At 36.9% G+C, this 25,214-nt stretch overlaps 1 protein-coding gene across 1 annotated transcript in view; it reads right to left on the bottom strand.

Moving 5' to 3' along the window:
• The window catches only part of PDE1A (phosphodiesterase 1A), a 302,238-nt gene extending 280,307 nt beyond the window's left edge, over window positions 1–21,931 (bottom strand). Inside the window, exon 1 of the mRNA XM_006151626.3 lies at window positions 21,492–21,931. Coding sequence (XP_006151688.1) covers window positions 21,492–21,544 — 53 coding nt within the window. The 5' untranslated portion in view covers window positions 21,545–21,931. The remainder of the gene's footprint in view (window positions 1–21,491) is intronic.
• Window positions 21,932–25,214: the final 3,283 nt, after the last annotated feature.

The following is a 25,214-nucleotide window of genomic DNA, read 5'->3' as shown; positions in this document are numbered from 1 at the left end:
GAAACAAATGTACGTATCCGAGTTGTTCCGTGTTAGGATACTATCAAATAATTGGCAATTTCCCCAAAGTATCTCTGTGTAAAATATTAACATGTAAAAGATATAAATATTGTCCTATAGAAAGCATACAATATGTTTATTAAAAAGCAGATAATAAACGTATATATCTATATGTTACATAGATAGTGCATATGTGCACTATATATACATATACATATATATTTTACATGTATATATTACCAAGTACAGAGATCATTAAAACTCAATAGTAACTGCAGCAATTATTGAGAGTTAAACCAGCATAGAATTCTTGAGTATTTAATTGCTGAATTTGTTTAAATCATTGGCACATAATGATAATAAAGCAGACTGATTAATATTGCTTTCAAATTCTCTGTAGAAAATGTATGTCCATATTTTCTGCACTCACAGACACCTGCCTCTACTGCTCCACACTTGGCATATCACTGCTTAAAGTAACTGTTAGTAAAAAAAGCAGTGGCTACCCAACTCTCCTCCCCTCTGACTTCCCCACACTATTACTCTCAGCCATGTGGCAACAATGTACAGTACCTGGATTGGGAGTCTGACAGATGCGGCCTGGAATTCTTAGCTCTGCTGTTTACTAACTGTGTTACCTTAAACACATTAACTGACATCTCTGAGCTTCACTTTTAATTTCTAAAATAAGAAAAACACTCACTAGAACAACATACCTTACATAAATAACAAATGAAAAAGCACCTTCACATGTAAGTTGCTCACTAACAATAGCTACCATGATAATCTCCTAGCCGTGATCCTGGACCTGTTATTTGCTGCAGAAACCCTAAATATTTCAGAGTCCTTGGGTGGTAATTACCTATGATAAAGAATAAACTAGAGAAAGGGGTTATTTCCCCCTAAAAGACTATTAACCTGCAGTATCTTCTCTGCTACCAACTCAGTGTTTTACAAACTGTTTAAATAAAGGATCGACACCTCCTGGTCCTTCTTTCATAACCATACACAGTGTTCATAAACTGCCCACTTTCCTCCATACTTCTAACGGTGGCACTTCGGTGTTATCAGCAGAAAGTCTCAACTCTACAGTCTTTGCTTGTTTTCATAGGAAATTTTCACAAAATGCAGGCACTACAGTATCCACTGGAAGGGAACTGGAGGAATCACAAGAAGCCAATTCACTCGCCTTATTGAGACAACGAGAGCTGAGGATGGTGAGGCCATTTTTCCTACCAGCTAGAGGCTAAGCAGAGCCTCTGGTCTCCTACCTCCAAAGTAACCCTTTTCTCTCCACTGTCATTTTTCAGCTACTGCTCTGAAACTCCCTATTCTTCTCTTCTCTCCTCCTAATCCTGGGAGTGTCCCTTGTTTACACAATTAGCCCTCTTCCCTTCTTTTACACTCTCATCCTTGAACTCTAACATCTTTTCTCCCCTTTAGTATCTTTCTCCAAGTGTCCCCTACATTTGACTGTAGCTCTCACAGATTGTGAATAACCCACTACAAATTTATGCCCTAGTGACGCAATGGCTTTAAAGATGGATCTCAAATATTGGGTTCAAACCTAATTAGATAACCAATTAATTAAGCCTAAGCCATTAAAAAAATGATGCACTAAGTTTGTTCATTTATTCAAACAAATACTAAATCGAGCACCTAATAAGGAGGAAACACTGCTCAAAGCACTGGAGATATGATGTGTGCAAACCTAATTTCCATTCTGTGGACATATGTGGGGTCTTCAAAAAGTTTGTGGAGAATGAGCATATGAAAAAACTATTCACAGCTTTTAATGTTTTTCCACATGAAAACAAATTCTTAATTTAATTCCATTTTTTCCACAAACTTGTTGAAGTCTAATCTAGTGGAAGAGACAGACACTAACAGCAAATTAGAAAAGTGAATGTGTAGCTATGAATCATGATAAATATTTCAAACAGAAGTTAACGAAGTAACTAATCATGCTTTCCTTTCCTGATAGGTCTGCAGATGCCTCTTGGCTTGCTCTTCCATTCATGGCAATGGAATGAATGGAAGGACCCCTGGGTAGGGCATAGGGATAAAGGAAGTCAACGTGGGTTTTCACTGATGAACTGCCAGTCTTGTTAACAGGTCTCGGTCATAAATAAGTTCACAATAGAAAAGAAAAGAGGACATGCACTACATAATAACAAAAATTTATAATAAATATGCTCAGAAGTGCAGAGCACAAATAATGTCCCACTAGCATTAAACTCCCTGGGAAGAAAAGCATATTCTCGCAGGAAGAGTCAGGGAACACTTCATGCAGGTAGTAACTTTTGAACTAGGGCTTGGTTCCTGGATGAGGATAGAGAGTAGTTCAGACTGGAGATGGAGAAGATGTTTGAAGCAAAAGAAACAGAGATGACAAAGGCTCAGCAAAGACAGCGTAAGACACGACCTAACGGGACAGTGTGTCATACAGAATGCTGTAGAATAGGGGCTATGAAAGGGGGGAAGCGATGAGTAGATAGAAAGTAGATATTGCTGTGGCTTGAATAATAGAGTGTCCCTCAAATCTTCCTATTCTGGAATCTTGATCCCCAGCATAATGACTTTAGGTAGTGATAAGACCTTTAAGAGGCACAGGCCCAGCCTAATGGAAGAGCATCGGCCAATTCCCTCGAAGTATTAACAGGACAAAGTGGAAAAGTCTGGTTTGTTTTTTTTTTTTCCCTCTCTCTTTCTCCTTCCCTGCATGTGGCTACTGACCTGCATATTTCTCTCAACCATGTGATAAGGCCAGCCAGATGCTAGTCCATGCTCTTGGACCTTCCAGACACCAGAATCATGAGCCAAGTAAACCTCTGTTGTTTATTAATCAACCAGTCTCAAGTATTTTTTCTTATAGTATATTTTCAGACTAATACAGATTTGTATATTGTGTGTGTATATATATATATATGTATATATATGTATGTGTGTATATATATATATATATATATATGTGTGTGTGTGTGTGTGTGTGTGTGTGTATATATCTTGGAATTCTAGAAGAACCAGTATTTCCCTTGTTAGAAAATAAAAGGTCATTGCAAATTACAGAAGAGTGGCATAACCATGAAACTGCTTTAAAGGGTATTCTGCTAAGTCTAGAAGCAAGGAACTCTGGAAAAGAGGACAGAGAGTATAAACTTAATGTGAAAAATATATAACAATTTAGATGAAAAGGTAAAAGGCTTTTGATGTGAAGCTGCATGAAGAAAAAATATAGAAAAATGAGAGTTTTTCTAAGGACATAATTGAAAGGACTTGAAAATTGTTTTGTTATGAAAGACAAGAAACACAGAAGCATCAAAACACCTGAGATTTCAAATCTAAATGACAAGAGGATTAGAAGTACAGGGGAAATATTTCATTCTTTCCTTAACAGCCATCCACAAAGAGGCTCAAAATAACTCGAGGTGAAGCCGTTCCTCTCAAACAACAATTTGTGTTATTTCTCAAACAACAATTTGATAGAGACCTTGATATCTTCATAGATATTCAGCACAAAGAAAGTCCCACTGTCAATTATGAAACCCTAGGTCTCATATTTTATCTTGTTTACATTTAACATGAACATGATAAAGTTTGGGGGAATCCTTTATTATCTTGTATACATGTATGTTTGTATGTTATGTTTGTGTACGTGTGTATGAAATTTCTAAATCTCAAGTAGCACCAGCATTGCAAGGGATAAAGATATTCACATATGTGCTCCTAAATGATTCTTCTAGAGTAAGTAGGTCTGATCATAAATCTCTTGGGGCTAGATTAGTATCAGTTATCAAAAGTGGTCTAAGGGGGACCAGCAGTTAGCGTAATGACTATGTCGCTGGACTCCCATGTAGTCAACCGTGGTTCGAGTCCCAGAACCGGTGGCTTAAACTCACGCCGGGCGCGTGTGCGTGTGTGCCCAAGATCCTGAGAGGAGAATGGAGGAGAAGGGACTGCGGCGTGGCGCGTGGCCATCCCCCCGGGGGGTGATTTCCTGCTTTCTGTCTCTCTATCTCTCTCTGTCTGTCTGGCGAGCACACACGCCCTATAGCAAAAACCTCTCCAAAAAAAAAAAAAAAGTGGTCTAAGAAATAGGAAGAAATGCAAATGGCTACTCAGGGTCGGGTTAAGATCTGCAAATGGAAAGTTAAAAATCACTTAACAAGACCAGTCGGTGGCATGGTGGTTAGTGTGGGTGGAGCCACATGACTGATTATGCAATTCAAGTGCTAGCCCCAGCTGGCACATGTGTGTGTGCCCAAAATCCTGAAAGGAAAATGGAGAAAGGATTGAGGCCTGGCCATCACCCCAGAGGATTTTTTCTCTCTCTTTCTCTCTCTCTCTGCACCGCACTCTCCAGCAAGTACACATACCCTCTAGCAAAGTGACAAATGAAATAAAATCACTTAACAGAGAAACTAGTTGAAATTATGTGAGACCTTTTTATGGGGACTGGAGAAGTTAATGAGATGTAGAAGCACTAGATAGAATCTACATTTTAAAGATTAACAAGTAGAAGGAAGAGACTGAGTTGAGGCTTGATGTAGTAGAAAACCTAAGGGAAAATTATTTCAGTATGAACAATTTCAAGTAATTGAATAAGTTATGGAGATATCATCTTATCACCTAAACCTGAGTCTTAAATGAGGAATTTCAGACTAGTCTCCAGGGTCCAATTTCTTTAAGGGGAAACCCAGAAGCACTCTACTTGGAAGTCCTAAGGCCACTCTGTGCAGATTTGAACTCACAGCTCCACGATGGTTTTGAATGCTCTCATTTACAGATATAAGTAGAAATTCTCAGGATAGCACACAAACGGCCGTAACCATGAGTTTTCTGAATACGAGCAAGATGTTTCATCACATGGAGGCATGAGGCTACACTGACCTCTGATCGAACAGGGAGGGGGAAACCAAAGCAGGAGAGAGGTGAGAAGAGTGACAAAACAGAACACATTATCTAGAATATGCACACACTGATCAAAATGATCAACTTCCGCACAGTTTGTCTAAGAGCTGAGAAAGAAGAACTGGTAAGAATTTTTATACAGCGTTTAGCTCAGTGGTCACTTTGTATGTATAGCGATTTAATTCTTCAGAATTTAGTCAAGAAGTGTTTTTAATTTTTAAAATTAACACCAATTTTGGGTAGATTATTTTATAAAAAAAATCATGGAATAATGGGTCTACCCCAGAAATGGAATGCATTCTAAATAAATGTATCTTCACCACTCTGTACCACATAAAATATATTGTCTTCAGTAAAATCTAAATAGTTGGTTCATAAAAGAGAGAAAACACTCTTCTAATGGCATTATATCATTTGCCTAGTATGTGGTGGGATTTGTTTTCTCTCTAAAAAACAAATTCTTGGTATATACTTTCATTAAAAACAAAAAAGCTATGATAGAGTAAAACATTTTAAAATAAAACATGGAAGCAGGCCAGTTGGTAGCATAGTGGATAAGGTGGCTAGATCCCACATGGCCAACTGCATGGTTTGAGTCAGATCTGGCAGCTTAAAAAATATGCTGGGTGTGTGTGCACGTGTGCCCAACCTCCTGAGAGCAGAAGGAAGGAGAAAGGACTGTGACAAGGCCAGCACCCCCGTGGGGTGTTTTCTCACTTTCCTTCTCTCTCTCTCTCTCTCCTCAGTGAGTGCATGCACCCTGTAACAAATTTTGTTTTAATTTAAAAATTTAAATAAAATAAAACATGGGAGCTTTGTGGTATCCAAGAATAGTCTTGAGGATATTAAATTAAAACCCTAAATTTCCAGCATTTTGAATATTAGGAAATTTATGTAAATCAATGCATAAAGACATATAAAAGGCTATCAAATGACATTTTATTAATTTTTATTAATGAAATGTAGTTCTAGACTTGCACAACATAGAAACCACATCCTTCAGGATCTACAAGAGGCTTTCTGCTGCCCAGGAAAATGCTGTTTACGTTACGTTAGTAACAAATCTTTTCTGTTTAGAAACACTTTCAAAGCAGCTGCCTGAACTTTAGCTTTCTTTTTCTTTCTCTTTCATTTCCTTCTTATGCAGATAGAACTTTGCCTTAAAATTCCTATTAAGTGCATCACATGTCACATGTCCGATCTATGTTTGTACAGACAATACAGTAAAAGATAGGACACAAAACCCAAAAGGTAATTTACTTTTGCTCAGATATTTTCCCCTCTCTTCACCTCTAGAAGAGAACATTTTCATAGAAGTCATAGTTATTAAATAATTCTGAGTACCTAAAAAGTTTTTAAAGAAAAATCCGATCACTTCTTTGGCTAGCAAAAATGAATTGTATTTTCAAGAAGAGCTGTATAACTGACTTAGTATATGTGTTAAGGTTTTCTAACATTAGCTGTTATTAAATTCAAATTTGCAATGGCAAGTCACACATAATCTACTTGCTTTTTTTATTTGTTTTGGTTTGGTTTTTTTGTTTATATTTTTTATTGTCATAAGGCACATGCACCTGCCAGAGAGAGACAAAGCAAGGGAAAGTGAGAAATCACTCCCAAAGTGAGATGGCCATGCCTCAATCCCTTCTCCAGTTTCCTCTTAGACATGCATACATACATGCCCAGCATGAGTTTCAAACTGCCACATCTGGGAGTCGAGCCATGGTTGACCATGTGGGAGTCCAGCACCTTAACCACCACATCATCTGCTGGCCACATTCTGTTTGTTTGTTTAATTGCTAAAGGGTATGTGTTCTCAGAAAGAACAGAGAGAAAAAGAAGGAAGCACTCCCCCATGGGGACGTAATCACAGAATCCATTTTCCTCCATTTCTCCACCCTATCAGGATGTTGGGCCACACATACACACATTCCTGGTATGTTTTTCAAGGCATCGGGTTCAGGATTTGAACTGCAGTTAGTCATGTGGAATTCAGATTCCAAAGTACAAGCACTTAGCAACTATGTTACGAGGCCAGCCCAATCTGGCCCAATGTCCCTACTCAAATCTACTCTTTATTAGATTCCCATGAACCTTTGAGCTGTAATTTCTCCCACTGTGAAATGAAATCAGTATGGTCTTCTTTTTAGTTCACCAGGATAATGTACAATCAAATAGTATAACAGGTTTAAAAATAGAAAAATAAAAGCTTCATATGGGAATCCACACAACTGTGAACTATCATTATTCAAAATGGCATTTTTCAGATTTTGAACTGTCTCCACTCAGTATGAATTTAAGTACAATGCTTTTAAAAATTCACTTCAGGATGAAGCAAGGAAAAAGGCACAAGAATGAGATTAAAATGCTGCCAAACTTATGTGTAAGGTGACACCTGGGTGTGATAATCCACACATAACTTCCATCTGTTATTTCTTAATTTATCCTCAGCAGTTTCAATACGTGACATTGTTCATCATTTCTCAATCTTTTCAAAATATTTCTTCTACCTTTTTTAAACCCACACCATCATAGTTATGTAAAAGAACACTGACAATCTTCTAAACTAGGCAACTTTGGTTTCCTAGCTTCTCTATGAGGAAATTCAAAAATGTTAAAACCATGGAAAAATTTCTTGGGAACAGACTATCTTCCAGATAACATAAATAAGAAAAATAATTAAAGAAATAAAGACTATCTGAGGCAAAGTGAATTCTAGAAAAATAAAAGAGGCACATTTTGGGATATTTAGGCAAACAAAAGTGTGTTTCTTTGGAACACTACTTTCTGGGCATATTAATAAGCATTATGCATGCAATAAACATTCTTTAGGAAATGTTAGAGTAAACAAGCTTGAACAAAATTTCCTGCAAAACTTCAATCTGTTATGCTTATATATCCTTATAAAGAGAACGTGTATGGTAGGCAGCATTTCCCAAATAGATCTGAGGTTTTTGTTCAGAGTATGTCAGGGTGCCCTATAACAAATGCCATTTTGGAAGCTCTGAGCTCAGGAGTTCATTTCATTGGATTTATTCATTTTAACATCAGACCATGTGAGTGACAGCCCATAGCCATAAAATAAAGACAGTTCTAACTCTTGATGCTTTAGCCCTAATCAACTTTGCAGACAACCTTTCACGGGCAGGTTGTCAGCTCTGTGCTAGCCAATCAGGAATTCTCCCTATCCTGAAATTTTCCCAGTGGTTTGGTTCACTTTCATCTTCTCCTGCCTTTGCTCATGCTATGCCGTCTTCCCGATGTCCTGTCCTTCTTCCATTTGCCTTTCGAAATGCGATCCACCCTTCAATGTTCACCCTCAAGTGTTTCGTCCTCTTGCATCACTTGCACTTCGTATGTGCTTCTCTTTAGGGCTGTGGGTGTCAAACTTGGATATACATTAGAAATACGTGGTTTGAGAAAACTGATTGCTTGTTCTCAACCAGCAGTTTTGATATAATGGGCTTGAAACACCACCTGGGTATTAATATTTAAAAAAAAAAAAATTGCCCAGTGAGTGCAATACCACCTGGGCATCGGTATTTTTAAAAATTCCTCAATGTTGAGAACCAGTGCTTTAGAGCTCATGGCAGTGCTCCTGTGTTCTTTATAGACCTATGTGTTACAAAGTGCTTAAGTGTTTGTAGGAGAAAAATTTAGCATTCTTCATATTCAGAGGTCCCCTGTACCTAACAGAGATTTTTTTTAATGAAAAAATTATCTTGGCTTACATTTCTAATAAAGATGCTGATATTCTTAAATTTGTCCAAATTACTCTGCTCTTTCATTCCTATGTACATAAATTGTATCATTAAAGAAAGTAGGTCTGAGGAGTTGGTAGAATACATTAAGCTTTCTCTCCTCAGACCTACTGAATCAGAAACTCTGAGATTAGGGCTACATAAGTTGTTTTGTTTGTATGTATGTATGTATTTTAGGTTTTTGCCATAGGGTATGTGTGCTTGCCAGAGAGAGACAAAGAGAGTGAAAGTGAGAAATCATCCCCACAAGATGTTGGGGATGGTCAGGCCTCAACCCTTTCTCCTCCTGGGATTTTGGGCATGCACGCACACATGCTCATAGTGATGTTTCTTTCTCTTTTTTTTAAGAGAGACTTTTGCTATAGGGCACATGCACTCACTGGAGAGACAGAGAGGTTAAAAAGTGAGAAATGACCTCTTGGGGGAGATGGCCATGCCACAGTCCCTTCTCTTCCATTCTCCTTTCAAGATTTTGGGCATGCATGCACAAACACCTGGTGTGAGTTTTAAGCTGCCAGTCTTGGACTCAAATCACAGTCTAATACATGGGAGTCTAGCGACAGGGCCATTACGCCATCTGCTGGCCCCAACCTGGAATGATTTTTCAAGTCACCAGGTCTGGGACTCGAACCACTTTCAGTCATAGGGAGTCTAGTGCTTAACCACTACACCAACTGCTGGTCCCTTGTTTTTAATTTTGAAGCTACAGTTCTAATGACAATCACAAACAGATTCATTTTGGTGAACAATTGATTAAAAAGAGGTGTTACATAATTTGTGGGTTTTGTAAAAACATTTACTCATTACAGCAGTGTTTGGTAGGGTTCAGTAACAGAAAAAAAATATTATAAACATATCCCATGAAAAATACGTGAATTTTAAAAGGTGAAAAAAACTAAATCCCAAGAGAATACTCACATGGATGTGATTCAAATGCGTAAAGAAGCTTTATTTTATTATTACTATTTCCAAGGCCTGCTTTCCATGGCATAGTTTTAGTGGAATTGGGATTGAATTGCCCAAAATGATACAATTAGTTATATTCAGCTTCTATTAAAATAACTAATTTCCATAAGTCTGCTAGCATGACACTTGGTAAAAATGAATTATCCAAAAGGAACTGAAGAAATGTAGGCAGTCATTATGAATGAAATAGCTCATGTTTTAAGCAATTATGTGAGCCATTTTAAACTTTTAACTACTGAAAACTGTTTGAATAAGGAATTTCAGGCATTCTGTAACCTTGAAGACAGGCAAACCATGTTTAACTCATGGGCCACATGAAAGTCATCTAAACTTCACTACTCTATATGTTTTTCCCTATCACCCTTGCTTGCTCCAATCATTTTATAAAATGAAGTGAAGATTCAAATGATGTTTTATCTTTTCAACGTCTGAATGAACTATGGGTGGACTAAAGGAAGAACTAGAGAAAGCCTGAATGCTTTCAGGGAGGATACACACTTACCAATTGGTGATGCCCTCCTCTGAGGTTGCCCTGCTTCTTTCTCAATGGTACAACAACAACTTGGCATGTAAGAGTCAGAGTCTTGGAAAGGCTTTTGTTAGTTTCGACTTCCCTTTTCTACTAATGTGGTGCGAACCTGTCCAGGCTAGTCTGGAGGGATGTGAGAGACAGCAAGGAAGAAAGCCAAGTCATGGAACCAAGGCCTTCCCAGACCAGCCAGCCCACAACAATCTCACCTTCTGGCCAGAGATGCATGCAAAAATCCCATTAAATCCCCGAAGCTTGGCATACATCAGCAGAATTACCCAGCTCACCACAAACTCGTGTCATTTTTAAGCCACTGTGTTAGAGAGATTTACAAACAGCAATTGCTGATGAAATTGTCTTCAGTGTTTGAAGAGCTATCCTAGGAAAGAGAATTCAGATCCTTCTTGTTCCAGTTCCACTAAGAGAGAGAAAAAAGTTGTACTGATACTAAGACAGATTGTCGACTTAAGAAAGTATTTTCTAACAAGTCTTAGTTTGTCCAAAGGTGGAATGGGCTAGAGACACTGAATTTCCTCTATGGGGATAATTCAAGTTAGGGCTAACACAAATTTATTTTATTCCTTTAATGCCACAAAATGATACACAATTGTTAGTATAGATATGGTGTAGAATATATTGGTTTTCTCATTTCTTGAATAAGTATTAGAACTATCTAAACAGTTCTAGAACTAGAAGAACCAAGACCAGCAGTTGGTGTAATGGCTATGTTGCTGGACTCCCATGTAGTTGGCCACAGTGGTGGCTTAAACTCACACTGGGCGTGTGCACATGCATGCCCAAGATCCTAAGAGGAGAGTGGAGGAGAAGGGATTGCAACATGACAATTTCCCCTGGGGGGTGGTTTCTCGCTTTCTGTTTCTCTGTCTTTCTGGCAAGTGCACACACTCAATAGCAAAAAAAAACTTTCAAAAAAAGAAGATACCCAGGCCCCTAGCAATCTTTTTGGATTTAGCTGCCAGAAACTCAGCCAAGCTTTCCTGGCTATCGTTCACCCTGAAAATGGTGAGATGACCACTATGTGGACATAACAAAACAAATTATTCATTCTATCATTCATTAATTTCAAGGGTCACCAGCTAGTAGTTTACAGCTGGATTTGTTTAGTCATTCAGTAATTTAAAAAATGTGAACCAAATATCTTTGGTTTCCCGTCTACCTTAGTTCCCCCTGCATCTTATTTCATGCATTTACAACCCTGAACTGGTACCTTTCAGCATTTAAGTTTGAAGACTTGGGTAAGAGCTTACTTAAGAAACACATTCTACTGAAAGTTATGAGAAATACAAAGGTGAGTTCAATAATGATGCTAGCTTCAAGATCTTACAGCTTTGTAAGAGACTTGATCCTATTCCTCAAATAATAGAATGATGACTTAGATGGAGTAAAAGAAGTGCCGATAACATGTCATAGGATTTTACAGTTGGAAGCCATTGAGTACATGAGAAAAAAATGCCTAATTAATATGCCTACAAACTAGCAAGACTCTCTTTTTTCCATTTTATATTGTTTCACAGAGACATCTCTCCTGAAGTACATACATGCACTTGAAATCTTTTTAAGAGATTTCTAACAAACAAGTGATTCCAAATGAGTCAGATATCTCACTTTCATGCAAATATTAATTTAATAATATAATTTAAAAGCAACTTAACCTGGTAGAAATTTCTTTTTCTTCCTCAATTAAGACTCAAATGCAATTTTTTGCATGTCAAAGACACAGCCCCACTGCTTTTTCATTACCATTGCATCCTAATCAACTTGGTTCAAGCTCTCTGATTTTTAAAAATGTCAAATCTGGGGCCAAAGGTGGTGTAATGGTTAAGGGCACTGGGCTCCCACATGGCCGACTGTGGTTTGAGTCCCTGACAGCTCGCTCTCTCACCTCCCCCACCCCCGGCAAATATAAATAAATAAATAAATAAAGCTAAAGAAAATAATTCTGTAAAAAAAGTCAAATTAAATATGAATAGTTTCAAAACTAAAGTGACAATTGTCATAATAAATTCCTATAACTTTCCATGCCTACAAATCAGCTGATTAATAAATATATCATTAATATTTAAATAATTTCTTTTAATGTAAAACTCTTTTGTAAATGTTATCTTAAGATCCTAAAGCCTGAAGTCACCCAAACATTGAAAAATAAACAGCAACTTGACTAAGAGCTAATGTTTCTCCATATCAGAAAATAAGGCTTTAATGGAACAAGCTTGGATGTTACTAAGATAACAAATCTGAAAGTACCGTCATCTGTTCTTCCAAATGTCCTGTGACTTGCCCCTACACTTCCAGCAGCTCCAATTCAGGAAATGTTGGATTTTCCTCAATTAGAGCTCATGTCCAAGTGGCTGCAATCAAATTCATAAATAAACGAAAGGTTTCCCATGAGAACTAACTGTCAAAACCATGTTATGCTCAGTCAAAGAACTGAAGAGACTGGTTTATAAATACTGCAGACATCTTTAACCTCATTCCATCTTTACAAATCTACAGATCATTTTTTAAATGAGGTTTTTTTCATTGCTTTTTACCTAAACAATGTCTATATAACCTGATAATTTGAAATATGAGATTTTCCAGATGGCATAAAATCACTAAATATTCCCAACAGATCATTGTACTTATATCATCTTCACTTTCTTCATTTCAAACATCCCAAATCATTGAAAACAATTTCTAAACATATTGAAAACAATTTCTAAACATACCAATGTCCATGATAAACACAAATATCACCCAAGTACAATAACTTAGAAAACAAGATTTCTGTAGCTCCTGAGTGACACTATCTCATGTTCTAATTTGTTCCTACGCAAAATTATTAATTATGGATTTAATACCTCTTCATAATGTTATCTAAAAAAACACCCTAAGCTTTCCATGAACAGTAGCTCTTAGCATTAATATTAAAACCTGGTGCTGCTGCTGATATGTTTATTGGAGGTTATTTAAATTTGCAGTTGACTATGGGTAAAATAATACCAGAGGGAGTAAATTATTTACTGCTAACATTAAATATGTAACAAATTATAGTTTATCTAGTAGTGATCACTACTTAAAATTCGGAGCTAAGACTGGGAATAATAAAATGCACAATGAAATCTGATCACTTTTCTCATAATAAGCATTACCTTATATTCAACTCTGTTTGTTGTTTTACTTTGATCTTTGCAGTCTATTTTAAAGATCAATCTGTGCCTAGCCTTTGCTCTAGAAATCACGCAAGTTTTGACCAGCAACATCCTAACATCGAAAATAAAAAGTTTAATTTTTTTTCTTCTTGGAGAGGATTTTGCTGTAGGGCGCATGCGCTCGCCAGACAGAGAGATAGAAAGCAAGAAATCATCCCCCCACCCCCCCACCTCCTCCGGGGGATGACCACGCCGCAATCCCTTCTCCTCCATTTTCCTCTCGGGATCGTGGGCACGCACATACACGTGCCTGGCGTGAGTTTAAGCCCCCAGGTCCAGGACGCGAACCGCGCTCGACTATATGAGAGTCCAGTGACATAGCCATTATGCTAACTGCTGGTCCCAAAAGTTTAATAGTTAATAAACATGTCTGTTATAAAATATATTTGATCCATTAATTAACATTGTATCTTATAGTGTCATAAACTTGAAATTCATTTTACCATGTTCATTTTCTTGAGGTGTATTTTACTTTCATAACGAGAGGGAATAACTTAACGTAGTATAATTGTTTTGTTTTAACAATTAATCATCACTTACATAAAAGTCATCACACATTATTTTTTTAAAAACCCTGAAGATAAATTTCCAGTGGTTATATCAGCCTTGTAAGTACTTACATATTCCTTTCTCTCTCTTTTTACTAAACAATTTCACATCAACTTTCATCATACGGCCAAAAAACTGACAAAATAGTTTTAAAAATATACAATTGCATTATATTTTAGATTTGATTCACATAGAGCTTTTATCTATGAGGAGATTCATTACATTAAAAAAAGGCTATTTAATATCCTATTTCATGAGCTTATATTTAACTATTTTCTATGTACTTTTTACTCTAATGATATTGCATTCAATTATAATTCTGAATTAACATATATTTCTGGTGAAAGGAATGTGTTTAAAAGAGGCTTAAATCAAAAAATATAATAAATATTTAATATTTATGAGACAAAAATAACAATATTCCATAATATGACAAATTCTTTACATTTTAAAGTTGTTTATATTTTATGTTATTTGTTTAGAGGTTTTTATTATTCACAAAGCATATAGCAAGTGGAGCTGGACACCTGCATAAGTGAATATTATCTGGATGCCTTACCTGGACAACTATTGTAAATCAAATTCATTTAGGTACTTCATCTCTTCAATGTGTAAAAAATCTGAAATGTGATGTAGTACCTATGTGTTAGTACCTTCTCATGTAGTGTGTGTGTATATACATTCAATCACTGTATATCATTACAGCTTGCAAAATGAATTTTCCCAGCATGAATAAACTGTATATTAATTCAGTTAAAGATACTATACACATTATCATTAACAGATCATTTCGTGTCCCTTAAATGTTTTGATTCTTTCTTTTTCTCTTTGATTCCCTTCCTCTCGCCCTCCCCCATTTCCCACCTTCCTCCCACACTAATAACCTATAACATGTCTGATAACGATTGCGCTATAGATTCCTGAGAATGTCAAATCATTTTGGAACATAATATGTGTATAAATGTAGACATACATCTGGTACAGTTTTGACTTTTATATTAACACACTGTGCTTACATGTAGGAATACACAAAAAGATTACACTACAAAGATTTATGATTTGAAATACATAACAAATATTTTTATGATAAATCAATAACATATTTTATGATAATCCTCTATAAAGCTTAGATCACAAGATTTGAAACTAAAAATCACACACAGGAATAGGTTACTAAGCATTGCCATTAAGTCCACAAATAAAATTAGTCTCTGCCTTTCTTTTTCTGGGCTTTCTTATTTCATCCTTCTGTTCTCTACATCTCCATGTGAAGAGACTATGCCAGCCAAAAGCACACTCAAAATTCCTTTGCTAACAGATACTTGTAAAAATAAAACTTTTGAGAAGACATGAGGAGAAGAAACAACATGTTCTAAACATTGAGAAGATCTCAGTGTGATTTTCATCAGTCTTGGGCTCTGGCAACCTTGTATGTTGACGTCTCAGGTCCAGGATGAGTAGAAAGTTCTCAATCCTAGGGCCGATAAAGACCCACTTGTATGATTTTGTTTGTGGCTTTTTAGGGGTAACTTCTAATGGAAAATTACCACAAAAATAATGTATCCACTTTTGAACTTTGAAAGAGGAATTGAACAATGGATTCTTTTTTTTTTTTTAAATAGCAAAAGGGCCAGCAGATAGTGTAGTGGTGATGCCATTGGACATGGTCAATTGTGGTTCTAGTCCTGGTGGTGGCTTGAAAAATCATGCGGGGCACATGCATACATGTGCCCAAGACTCTAGGAGGAGAATGGAGGAGAAAGGATTGCAATGTGACCGTGCCCCCAGGGGCTGATTTTTCACTTTCCCTCTCACTGTCTCTGTCTCTCTCTCTCTCTCTGGCAAGAGCACATGCCCTATGCAAAAAATGTTTAAAATTTTTTAAAGTAAATTAATAAGTTGAAACATCACTACCTACTTCTAGAAAGAATTTGAAGCAACAAATGGAAAAAAGATGCACATATGAAAGAATTTAACAAAATGAAATCTCAAATCAAATAAGGGAGATCATTACAATAAAAGCCCAGACTTCATCTCTTCATAGCAGTGAAACTCAGCTAAGAAATATTTTCACCAAAGCAATTCTATTAGGAGAAACAGATTTTTCTAGATACCACACTCTAAGGTTTATCACATAGAAATATAAAAATGTACAAAACAATATGAGTATGTAGTAAGATAGAAGTGTCTTCAGCAATTGTTTTATTGAGGGTACATCAAGCTTCTCCATTTGAATATGTTATATCATGTAATATTAAAACAAAAATTGATTAATCTATTAGGTCATCAGGAAAACCACGAGGTATTTTTCTGTTTTTCTATGCAAAAATGCATCATGACCTTCCCGACTACTCAATATTTATAGCCAAAGAAAAAAACTACTGTAATTACAAGAAATAAAGTTCTCTAGTAAGGTGTTTAAAAGCCTTGTAAGTACTGAAGGACAGAACTTAGTGACAACTAGAAAATTTTAAAATCTGGAGTGTTTCTCTTGAGGAAAAGGAACATTATTGTTTCTCTATGTAAGTCTGAGCATTGACAAGTAGGCCCACAAAATATGTTCTAGAAATACCATTTATTTATCCTTACAGTCAACTGGTCTTATTGCTCCCAAAGTCCCACGTGAAAGGGATGATATAAATTCCTTCTTTGTCCCTGCTCAGTTTGTACTGAGCATCTGCACTGCATGGCAGAGGCTGAAAGATCTGAAGATGTGATGGTGGAGAGCGTTGATATGGATGCTAGTGACAGCAAAGGGGGACAGCTGTGGGTAGACAGTGGGTGGTGGATGGTGGATATCAATTTTAAAAAAGATTATAAATCGTAAACTTTTGTTCACAAGATGAAAACAAATTGAAACCTGTTTTGTGTATTGTCTGAACGAGTCGAGCTCACGACAGTATCTGTTCATTAATCTCTCCTCAAAAGAGCACTTTGCCTAAAGGAAGGAAGGGATGGGCAAATGTGCGAAATGTTTACAATCTGTGAAATGACAGGTCACCCTTAATTTGAATCTGTAAGTTAATGTTATAAACATCACCTATATTTTTGATACATGTGAAATTGCAAGTAGAAGTTCTTTGGCCAACAATTTCTGCCATAGGGCGGGCACCACTACACCCAACCAATGATTTCTGAATGAACTGAATAAAGTTTTTGTTGGGATAAAATTTTTTCAAATTAAAATTAAATAAATAAAAAATAATCCTGCCGTGACCATAAAAGAAACCTTGCTTTTGTTCCTTGCTCATAGATATAAGGTGAAATACCTATGTGAGATTTCCAAGAAAGAATTTCCTCCCTCAGAAGGTACATGCACTCCCCAGAGAAAGCCAGAGAAAGTAAATAAAAAGTAACCCCCAAGAATGCCCACACCACAATCCCCTCCTCCATCTCTCCCACCTTTCCTCATTTTGAATTTGCATACAAATTCCTTCGACCTATTTCTCAAGCAAATAGGTCTGGAACTCAAACTGGACAGTCAGCTATATGGGATTCAGCCACCTTAACCACTACAGCACGGGCTGGCCCAGAAGGACTTGAAAAAAATTAATTTGATGATCTTACCAGGGAAGATAATTTGGGAATCGAAGAGACTTAGACATTCTTAGAGACAAAAACTAAATAACATAAGAGGATGTCAAAAAGTCCACAGGCACATAGAGTTAGAGGACAAGTTAATTTTAGTGTGAAGACATTTTTGACATCCATGCATAGTTTTTTCATAATATGCATTTTCCATGAACTTTCTGAAGCTCCTGCCTCTGTAAGAATGCTTGCGGAGTCCTCCATTATGTTACTCACCTGTGGAATTTCAATGTCCTCCACCTACTCTGATACTTCTCGACTAACTTTGTCCACTTAAAAGATTTTTACTTTTTGAAGTTTAGAGAGATTATGCTGATAGAAAATTGATTTTAATCCAGTCTCAGAAGTTAATTTTAAAAAGAAAAAGAACTTTGCTCTAATGTGTCTCGGTTCACTTAGTTGTCAAATTAGTTATAACTGGAATCCGTGTTTTCTATTTTAATCTCCCAAGATGTGATGACCTCCTTTACCATAGTTATCTAGGTAAATACTACGTCAGCAGTCCCCACCTTCCCAGTACTGGCCTTGTGGAAGACTATACCTCCACTGGGGGCCGGGGGTTGTAGGTCTGGATGACCCAAGCACATCACAACCAACACGCATCCCATTTCCTTTATTACCACTTGCAGTATACAATGAAACAATCACACAGCAATTCGGTTCTCACTCCCATGAGAATCCAACACCATCGCGGATCTGACAGGAGGCAGAGCCCAGTGGGCAACGTGAGTGATGTGGAGAGTAGCAGCAAACGAGGAAGCCTGAGTCACTCACCTGCCACTCACCACAGGCCAGCACTGGTCTGCGGCCCAGGGATTGGGGACCTCTGTACTAGATGATATATCATAAGAGGGCAGATTAAACATTTTTGTTTCATTTTTGTCTTTAAACCTGAACTCCCAGCACCATAGACTACAAGTATACACTGTGGTCAACCAAAGAAGGACAAGTAAATTGAGTTAAATCTGTGGGTTTAGTTATAAGAGAAACTAGCTTGTATATAGACATTCAAAATTTTGTCAATAATTCAAAACAACTTTCTGGGCTCATTGGCCTTTTTGTTGTTTACTTTTTAAAAATAATTCTTTATTTAATTTTATTTATTATTATTTAACTTTTTCTTTAATTTTTTTATTTCAATTTCTTTTCTTTTTTTTTTGGAGAGGTTTTCACTATAGGGCATGTGCGCTCTCCAGACAGAGAGAAACAGAGAGACAGAAAGCGAGAAATCACCCAGGGGATGGCCACGCCACAATCCCTTCTCCTCCATTCTCCTCTCGGGATCTTGGGCACGCACACACACACGCCCGGCGTGAGCTTTAAGCTACCAGGTCTGGGACACGAACTGCAGTTGACTACGTGGGAGTCCTGCGACATAGCCATTACGCTAACTGCTGGTCCCTCAATTTCTTTTATACATTCAATCACATTACTTAGCGTGCAAAGTGAATATTCCAACATGTGTACATTTCTCACCAATCCAGTTAATAATACTATAAAGTTATCTTCAGTAGATAATAACTCATTTCTTTATCCCACAAATGACTTGCTTTTCTATTTTTCTTAATGACTGTCATTTTAACAAATTATTTATAAACAGTCAAGATATTATTAACACAGAAATTCTATTAAACTTGTAAGTGGCCCCATTAGCACATATAAAACACACAAGCAGAGATTTGTATATCAAGAGGACTGGGAACTAGTGTGCAGAGTCCTTAAGAATGAGATGCAGATAAGTGGATATTGAGAAGGAAAGAGCTGGTACCTAAGTCTCTCATTGAAAAGTCATGCCTGAGAAAGATGCCTCAACATGAGACACTGAACAGCCCCAAAATGCCCTAAGGGGCAAGGTACCTAGAAAGGAGGCTGACAAAACGAAGTGGGGCAGGAGTTAACTCATGCCAAAGCACCAATGACAAACTTACCCCTTTACCAACTTTCCTAAAAGTGCCACTAGCTATTAGGAAGCCCATGCTACACTTAGAAACATAAAAAGAGTAAGAATAATAAAAGGAAGCCCATGCTGTATTTTTCAAAAGTCAGCCTAAACATTTCTCTGAGGAGTTCTGCCTAGTTAATTGAATCTGCCACCTCTTTTTACCCTCACCTTGAGCAAACTCTGATAAAAACAACGCCAGCTGTCAACAGGCCAGTCGACCAATTATTCCCACTTCCACAGTCTAATCTTAGCCTATTTTCAGTCAGGACCCCATTTCTATACTCAATTAAAACTATTGCCTGAATAAAAGTATGACATCTTTGGTAACCATGTTATTTCTTCTAGATTACCAGGATTATGAAGCAATCCTTTGAATTTACCAAATTTTCTTCGAATTATCTGGATGAAGAAACTCAGCTCCCACCAAAGATCTCTTCTTTACACTGAGTGAAGTTGGTTTGCAATCTACCTGTGAGTACCACCTAAGCATATATTAATAAGTCATCAGAAAGAGATATTTGGCATAAATGAGAGGTAACAACCACCTGCCTTAGTCCCTAATAGGATAATCCCCTAAAAATGATGGCTAAAGTAGATTTAAATTTATCCAATATAATCTTGTCCTCTCTAATTCCTACAGGTGCCATGTTGGAGTTGTGCCCCATTAGGGTTGAGACTGGAATCATAAGTACAATTATCATGGATTTTTGAAGTTACACATACACTTATGGAAAAAAAAAACATTTAATTACATAGAATTGGGAGACTATTTGAGTCAAAATGGCAGGTAAACAAACATTTTAAGGGTCATTTTGGATTGTTGGTTATTTACTACTGTCACATAACATTTACAAATGCATGCTTAAGAAAATCCAGATTATGAATCTAATCCATCCATATGGGTTTAAATGTGATCTGTATTTAAAGGAAGGTTTCTAAACATATTGGAAGCAGCATTTATTTAAGCATTACAAAATTATTGTTGCTGTTAATAATACTGTAGTGAAGCTTAATCAATACATAAATGGCCACATTTTATATAATTATACTCCTTGAGATCCACTTTTATTTATTATGTAACAACCACTGAATGAATGCCAGGAATTCCATCCACAAACTTCTAATAGCCTGTAGTTAATTCTAGGTCAACAGTCAATGACTGTAACTTGACTTTAACATTTAATATTAACTCATAGTATCTCTGCAATTTAGAATATTATTTGGGGAAAAGCATAAAATTGATATATAATTAACTTCTTTCTTTTAAAAAAATGTTAAAACTTTATTTTTTAAATTGTTTTAAGAGGCAGAAATTGTTTATAGCCATTTTCTAGCTACTTTAAAATGATTAATTCCCAGTTCTGAAGTCTAAAGTACTTAGGTAACTAAAGAATCAAGAGGAAAGAGTCAAGGGAAAAATTGCTGCTCCCTCAAAGAAAGTGTTCCCCTCCCCAGACTAAAACCTTGTTCAACACATTATATTGTATCAACATTTCACCAGGACATAGATTCCACCAGAGTGTAAAATTTCTCCTATTGTCCTTTTTTTTCCTTCACTGCTGTTCCGATATTTCTGAGCTGTAAAATGCAGGCTCTGGTACAGTAGCAATAAAATTCAAATTTATCTCCTGACACCTTACTCCAGGAAAACGCAGTATTCACAGCACTAAAATATTTGTCCTGAGTGGAAAGAACCAAGCACAATGTTTCTGATTTAGAGGACTGTGCAACAGCCCTCAGAAACAGCGAGGGGTTGCACAATGTTGCAAAAGTTTTTCCAGTGCTATGTCATTCATGTGCTTGAATAGTTACAATGTTTTTAAAATATATTTAGAGGAGCTGATAAGAGCTTGTGTACAGAGTTTCAGAAAATAGAAAATAAAAGGACTCCTTCCTTATGCATGAAGTTCAACTTCAGGCATTCACTGTTACTCTGTCCTAACTTAGTGCCGGAATCCCCAAGTTCAGGATGAAGGAAAGAAGCTACTGTTCCTGACAGCCCCAAGAGCCACCTGCGATGTAGGGTTACTTACCTAAAGATGGGTCTTTGGAGATGTTTCTTCCTGATTGTGACATGTTCATCCATTTAAAGGTGAAGCTTTAACTTCTTCCTGGAAACCGCTCCTGAAAATCCAGGGAGGGAATGTGGCAACTTAATCTGATCTATTGTGCTGCAAGAAGCCCAGAAGGAAAAAGTAGTTTCCTCTTTCTCTTTTTGGGTGCTGGGAGGAAACTTCCCTGCTCTCTGCCAGCTGAGCAGTGTGTCCATAGAGGCCACATAAGACAGGCACGCTGGGGCACTCCCCCACAGAGCAGGGTGTGCAGAAACCACCAAGGGTCACGTTGATCCAGGCAAGAGAAGTGCACAGGACCCTCGGAAACAGAACTAAACAAACAGAAAACTTTTTATTCCAAGCGTCACCCAGGTAAAATCTCCCTAAGTTATTGCAGCCATGAGAGCTCTCCTTCCACATGCTGGTCAAGTTCAGAAAGGCTAAGTCCCTCCCTGTCTTTAAAACAGCCCGTTCTGAGGAGCAACTCTTTTCTTCAAAATAAAAGTTGTGCAGCTGGTTTAGCAGTCCCTTGTGAGTACCCTCTGAAAGTTTGTTCTGTTGAAATAAGAACTGTGTACAAATTAATGAAGAAAGATGAGCTTGGATTACATGGCTGGGTCTGCTTCAAGAGATTATAATTATTTTACAATCTTGCTTTTATTCACTCTGGATGAAGTGTGGAGACAAACTCATCATTTTTGGCACTCAAACCTAATAACCTACACTTGGCTGAAGTTGAAGGTGTCATTCCAGCTGATAGAAGCTCATGTGAAGCTGGCCAGAGTTACCAAAATTTGAGAAATAAGAATTGCTTAATTCTATTGGTGACATTGTACCCAGATATCTGTACCCACTAAGAGGGAAATAAAAAAAAGAAATGAAAACACACACATAATCACACACTTTTGGGGGAAAAAACCCTCAGAGCCTAAGATTTTTATATTATCTGATAAAATTTGAATTTATAAAAATAAAAGGAAAGAAAAGCAGATATAAAAGAGAATTTGGAAACAGCCAAAAATAAATGACATTAAAAATGGTTTTATTTGGGACCAGCAATTAGCATAATGGCTCTGGACTTCCATGTAGTCTATCGCAGTTCGAGTCCCGTACCCGGTGGCTTAAACACATGCCAGGCGTGTGTGTGCATGCCCAAGATCCCGAGAGGAGAATGGAGGAGAAGAGACTGTGGCGTGGCCATCCTCCCTGGGGGGTGATTTCTTGCTTTCTTTCTCTTTGTCTCTCTCTGTCTTTCTGGAGAGTGCACGTGCCCTATAGCAAAAAACTCTCAAAAAAAAAAAAAAAAAAAGAAGGAAGGAAGAAAGAAAGAAAGAAAGAAAGAAAGAAAGAAAGAAAGAAAGAAAGAAAGAAAGAAAGAAAGAAAGGAAGGAAGGAAGAAATAAATGATCTGATTTGGTCTGGAGGTGGCACGGTGGTTAAGACACTGAACTCCCATATTGCCAATAGTGGTTTGACTCTGGGACCTGTCACCTTGCTTTCTCACTTCTTCTCTCTCTCTCCGTCTCTGTCTCTCTGTATCTCTGTCTCTGTCTCTCTCTCTCTCTGCCTCTCATCAAATAGAAAAATAATAATAAAAAAATTAAAATAATTCTTTAAATTTTTTTAGAGGACTTAGACTTACACTGCAGGAACTCTTATCCTAGTTACAGATAAACTGAATCTTCACATTTTAATATAACTTGCCTTGGAGACTCGTCTGTACCTGAACCACTTACAAAGTTACTTCTCAATCAGTTATGTCATAAGGTTCCAGGGCAGAGGTTAGGTATGTAATAAAACAGACCATCTCAAAGCATGATTAAAATATTTTAAATACATATGTAATAAAAGTAGAAAAGTTATTAACACACATGTCTTGAGATCCATAAAAATAAGGATCAAATGTCACAAATGATATGACCTGTCCTCATTATTACTTTTCACATACTTCCAAATGAGCAAGAACACCTTCTGTTTTCCTCTCAGGGAAAAGGTAGGAAGGGTGAAAAGAATTACAAATAAGTCATTGATTTTTATCAAGAAGCTCTGATTCATACTGGGAAATGCGACCAACCTGAGAGGGCACAGAACTAAAAATAAACGGGTTCCAGTCTTGATTCTAGCTAATGGCTGGGCCACTATAGGCAAATTTCTTGACCTGTCTGAGCCCCAGTTTTCCTGCTTGTACAATGAACATATATTAGTGGAATCGTGAGTTCCTTTCCAGCTCTCATGACACCATCATGTTATTTCAAAATATGATCTGTCTGATTCTTACAAAGAAACTGTCATAGCAGTTACAATCCCTGATATTCCCACTACTATATACTTATTATGTACAGACCTACATAAACAAGAAAGCTAGAAATAAAAATAAATTTTATATTACATATATTTTTCATGGATATTATATATTTTTATACTGAATTTTAAATAAATGATTCTTTAACTCCATAAGCATCCAATCATAAATTCACATGTATTCCCTACAGCAGTTCGACATGGAGACCTTCTATATCCAAACTGATGAACAGACCTCTGGAGCATATGCTTCATTATTACCATATGTTTTGGCTTTCTTTGTGTGTAGGAAATTGTATTACTTACCCTTTGCATAAGTAATAACACATCGTACAGGTCTTCTGGAAGGATTTTTGCATGTCTGATGGCATTTTCTGATGGCAATCATGGTTTACCAATGTCACTACTAATTTAACATAAGTATGCTCTTAAAAGAAAATCCAAGAGACTAATAAAGCCATCAATATTTGTAAAATAACTTTCATTTTAACTACTTTTGAATTAGAAACATGAGATGATTTCTTCATGAACACAATGGAAAGAAACTCAACAGAAATACCAATAAACATCTGGCCAAGGCTCAGTTCACACGGCAACTGAGTATGCAGCCTAACCAAGCTTCAAAGGCTTGAGGGTCAGCTGAAGAGTCTGGAAGCTGTTGCGTCCTTTACAGGAAATCCCTATAACTGTTTTTTACATAGGTTTATGTCCTTTTTTCTCTCTAAGCACCATATTTAAACCAGTCTAACAACCTAAAGAACAATGAGAAGATGCCAGTAAATGATATGTTCACTTAGTCCAAAGAAAACATTTATCTTAAATATTTTCATTAGCTTTATCCCAAAAGGCATTTAAATGTAATATTGGGGGGAAAATGCCTTTGTTAACTTATTCAATTCTAATGTAGTATTCAATAAGATGAAAAGACACACTATTGTATAAACAATCTTTCTCTGAGAGCAGGGGTCAGTTAGTATATACATCTTTCTTGATATGGTAAAACAAAGTCAACCTGACTTTATCCAAACCTTTCATACATAAACATGTGTATGCACGTGTACTCATTCATGGACACACAAGCTTACACACACATCCCACCCCATTCAACACTGTTAGAGGCTGTCAAAATAGATACTCAATAAATATTTGTTAAAACATCTAAAACGTGCCAATACATCCCTCATAACAAACTCATTTTGTGTGATAAAGTACAGAGATCAACTTGCATGACTTTTCCAAACAAAAGAATGTCAAGGTATTTTCCTTTAAGCATCAGGGGAAACAGGTTAGTTCTGTCTTTTCTTATTTTCTTCAGTGTGATAGTCTACTCTCTGCCTTTATTTGTAACATACAAGTGTCAAAGCATGCAATGAAGAAAGATCCCTGAGTGTTATGCCAGAC

This window comes from Tupaia chinensis, unplaced genomic scaffold, assembly GCF_000334495.1.
Source record: "Tupaia chinensis unplaced genomic scaffold, TupChi_1.0 Scaffold000322_1, whole genome shotgun sequence".
NCBI lineage: Eukaryota > Metazoa > Chordata > Mammalia > Scandentia > Tupaiidae > Tupaia > Tupaia belangeri.
The sequence above is the reverse complement of the archived record's forward strand: the minus strand, read 5'-3'. Positions and strand labels throughout refer to the sequence as shown.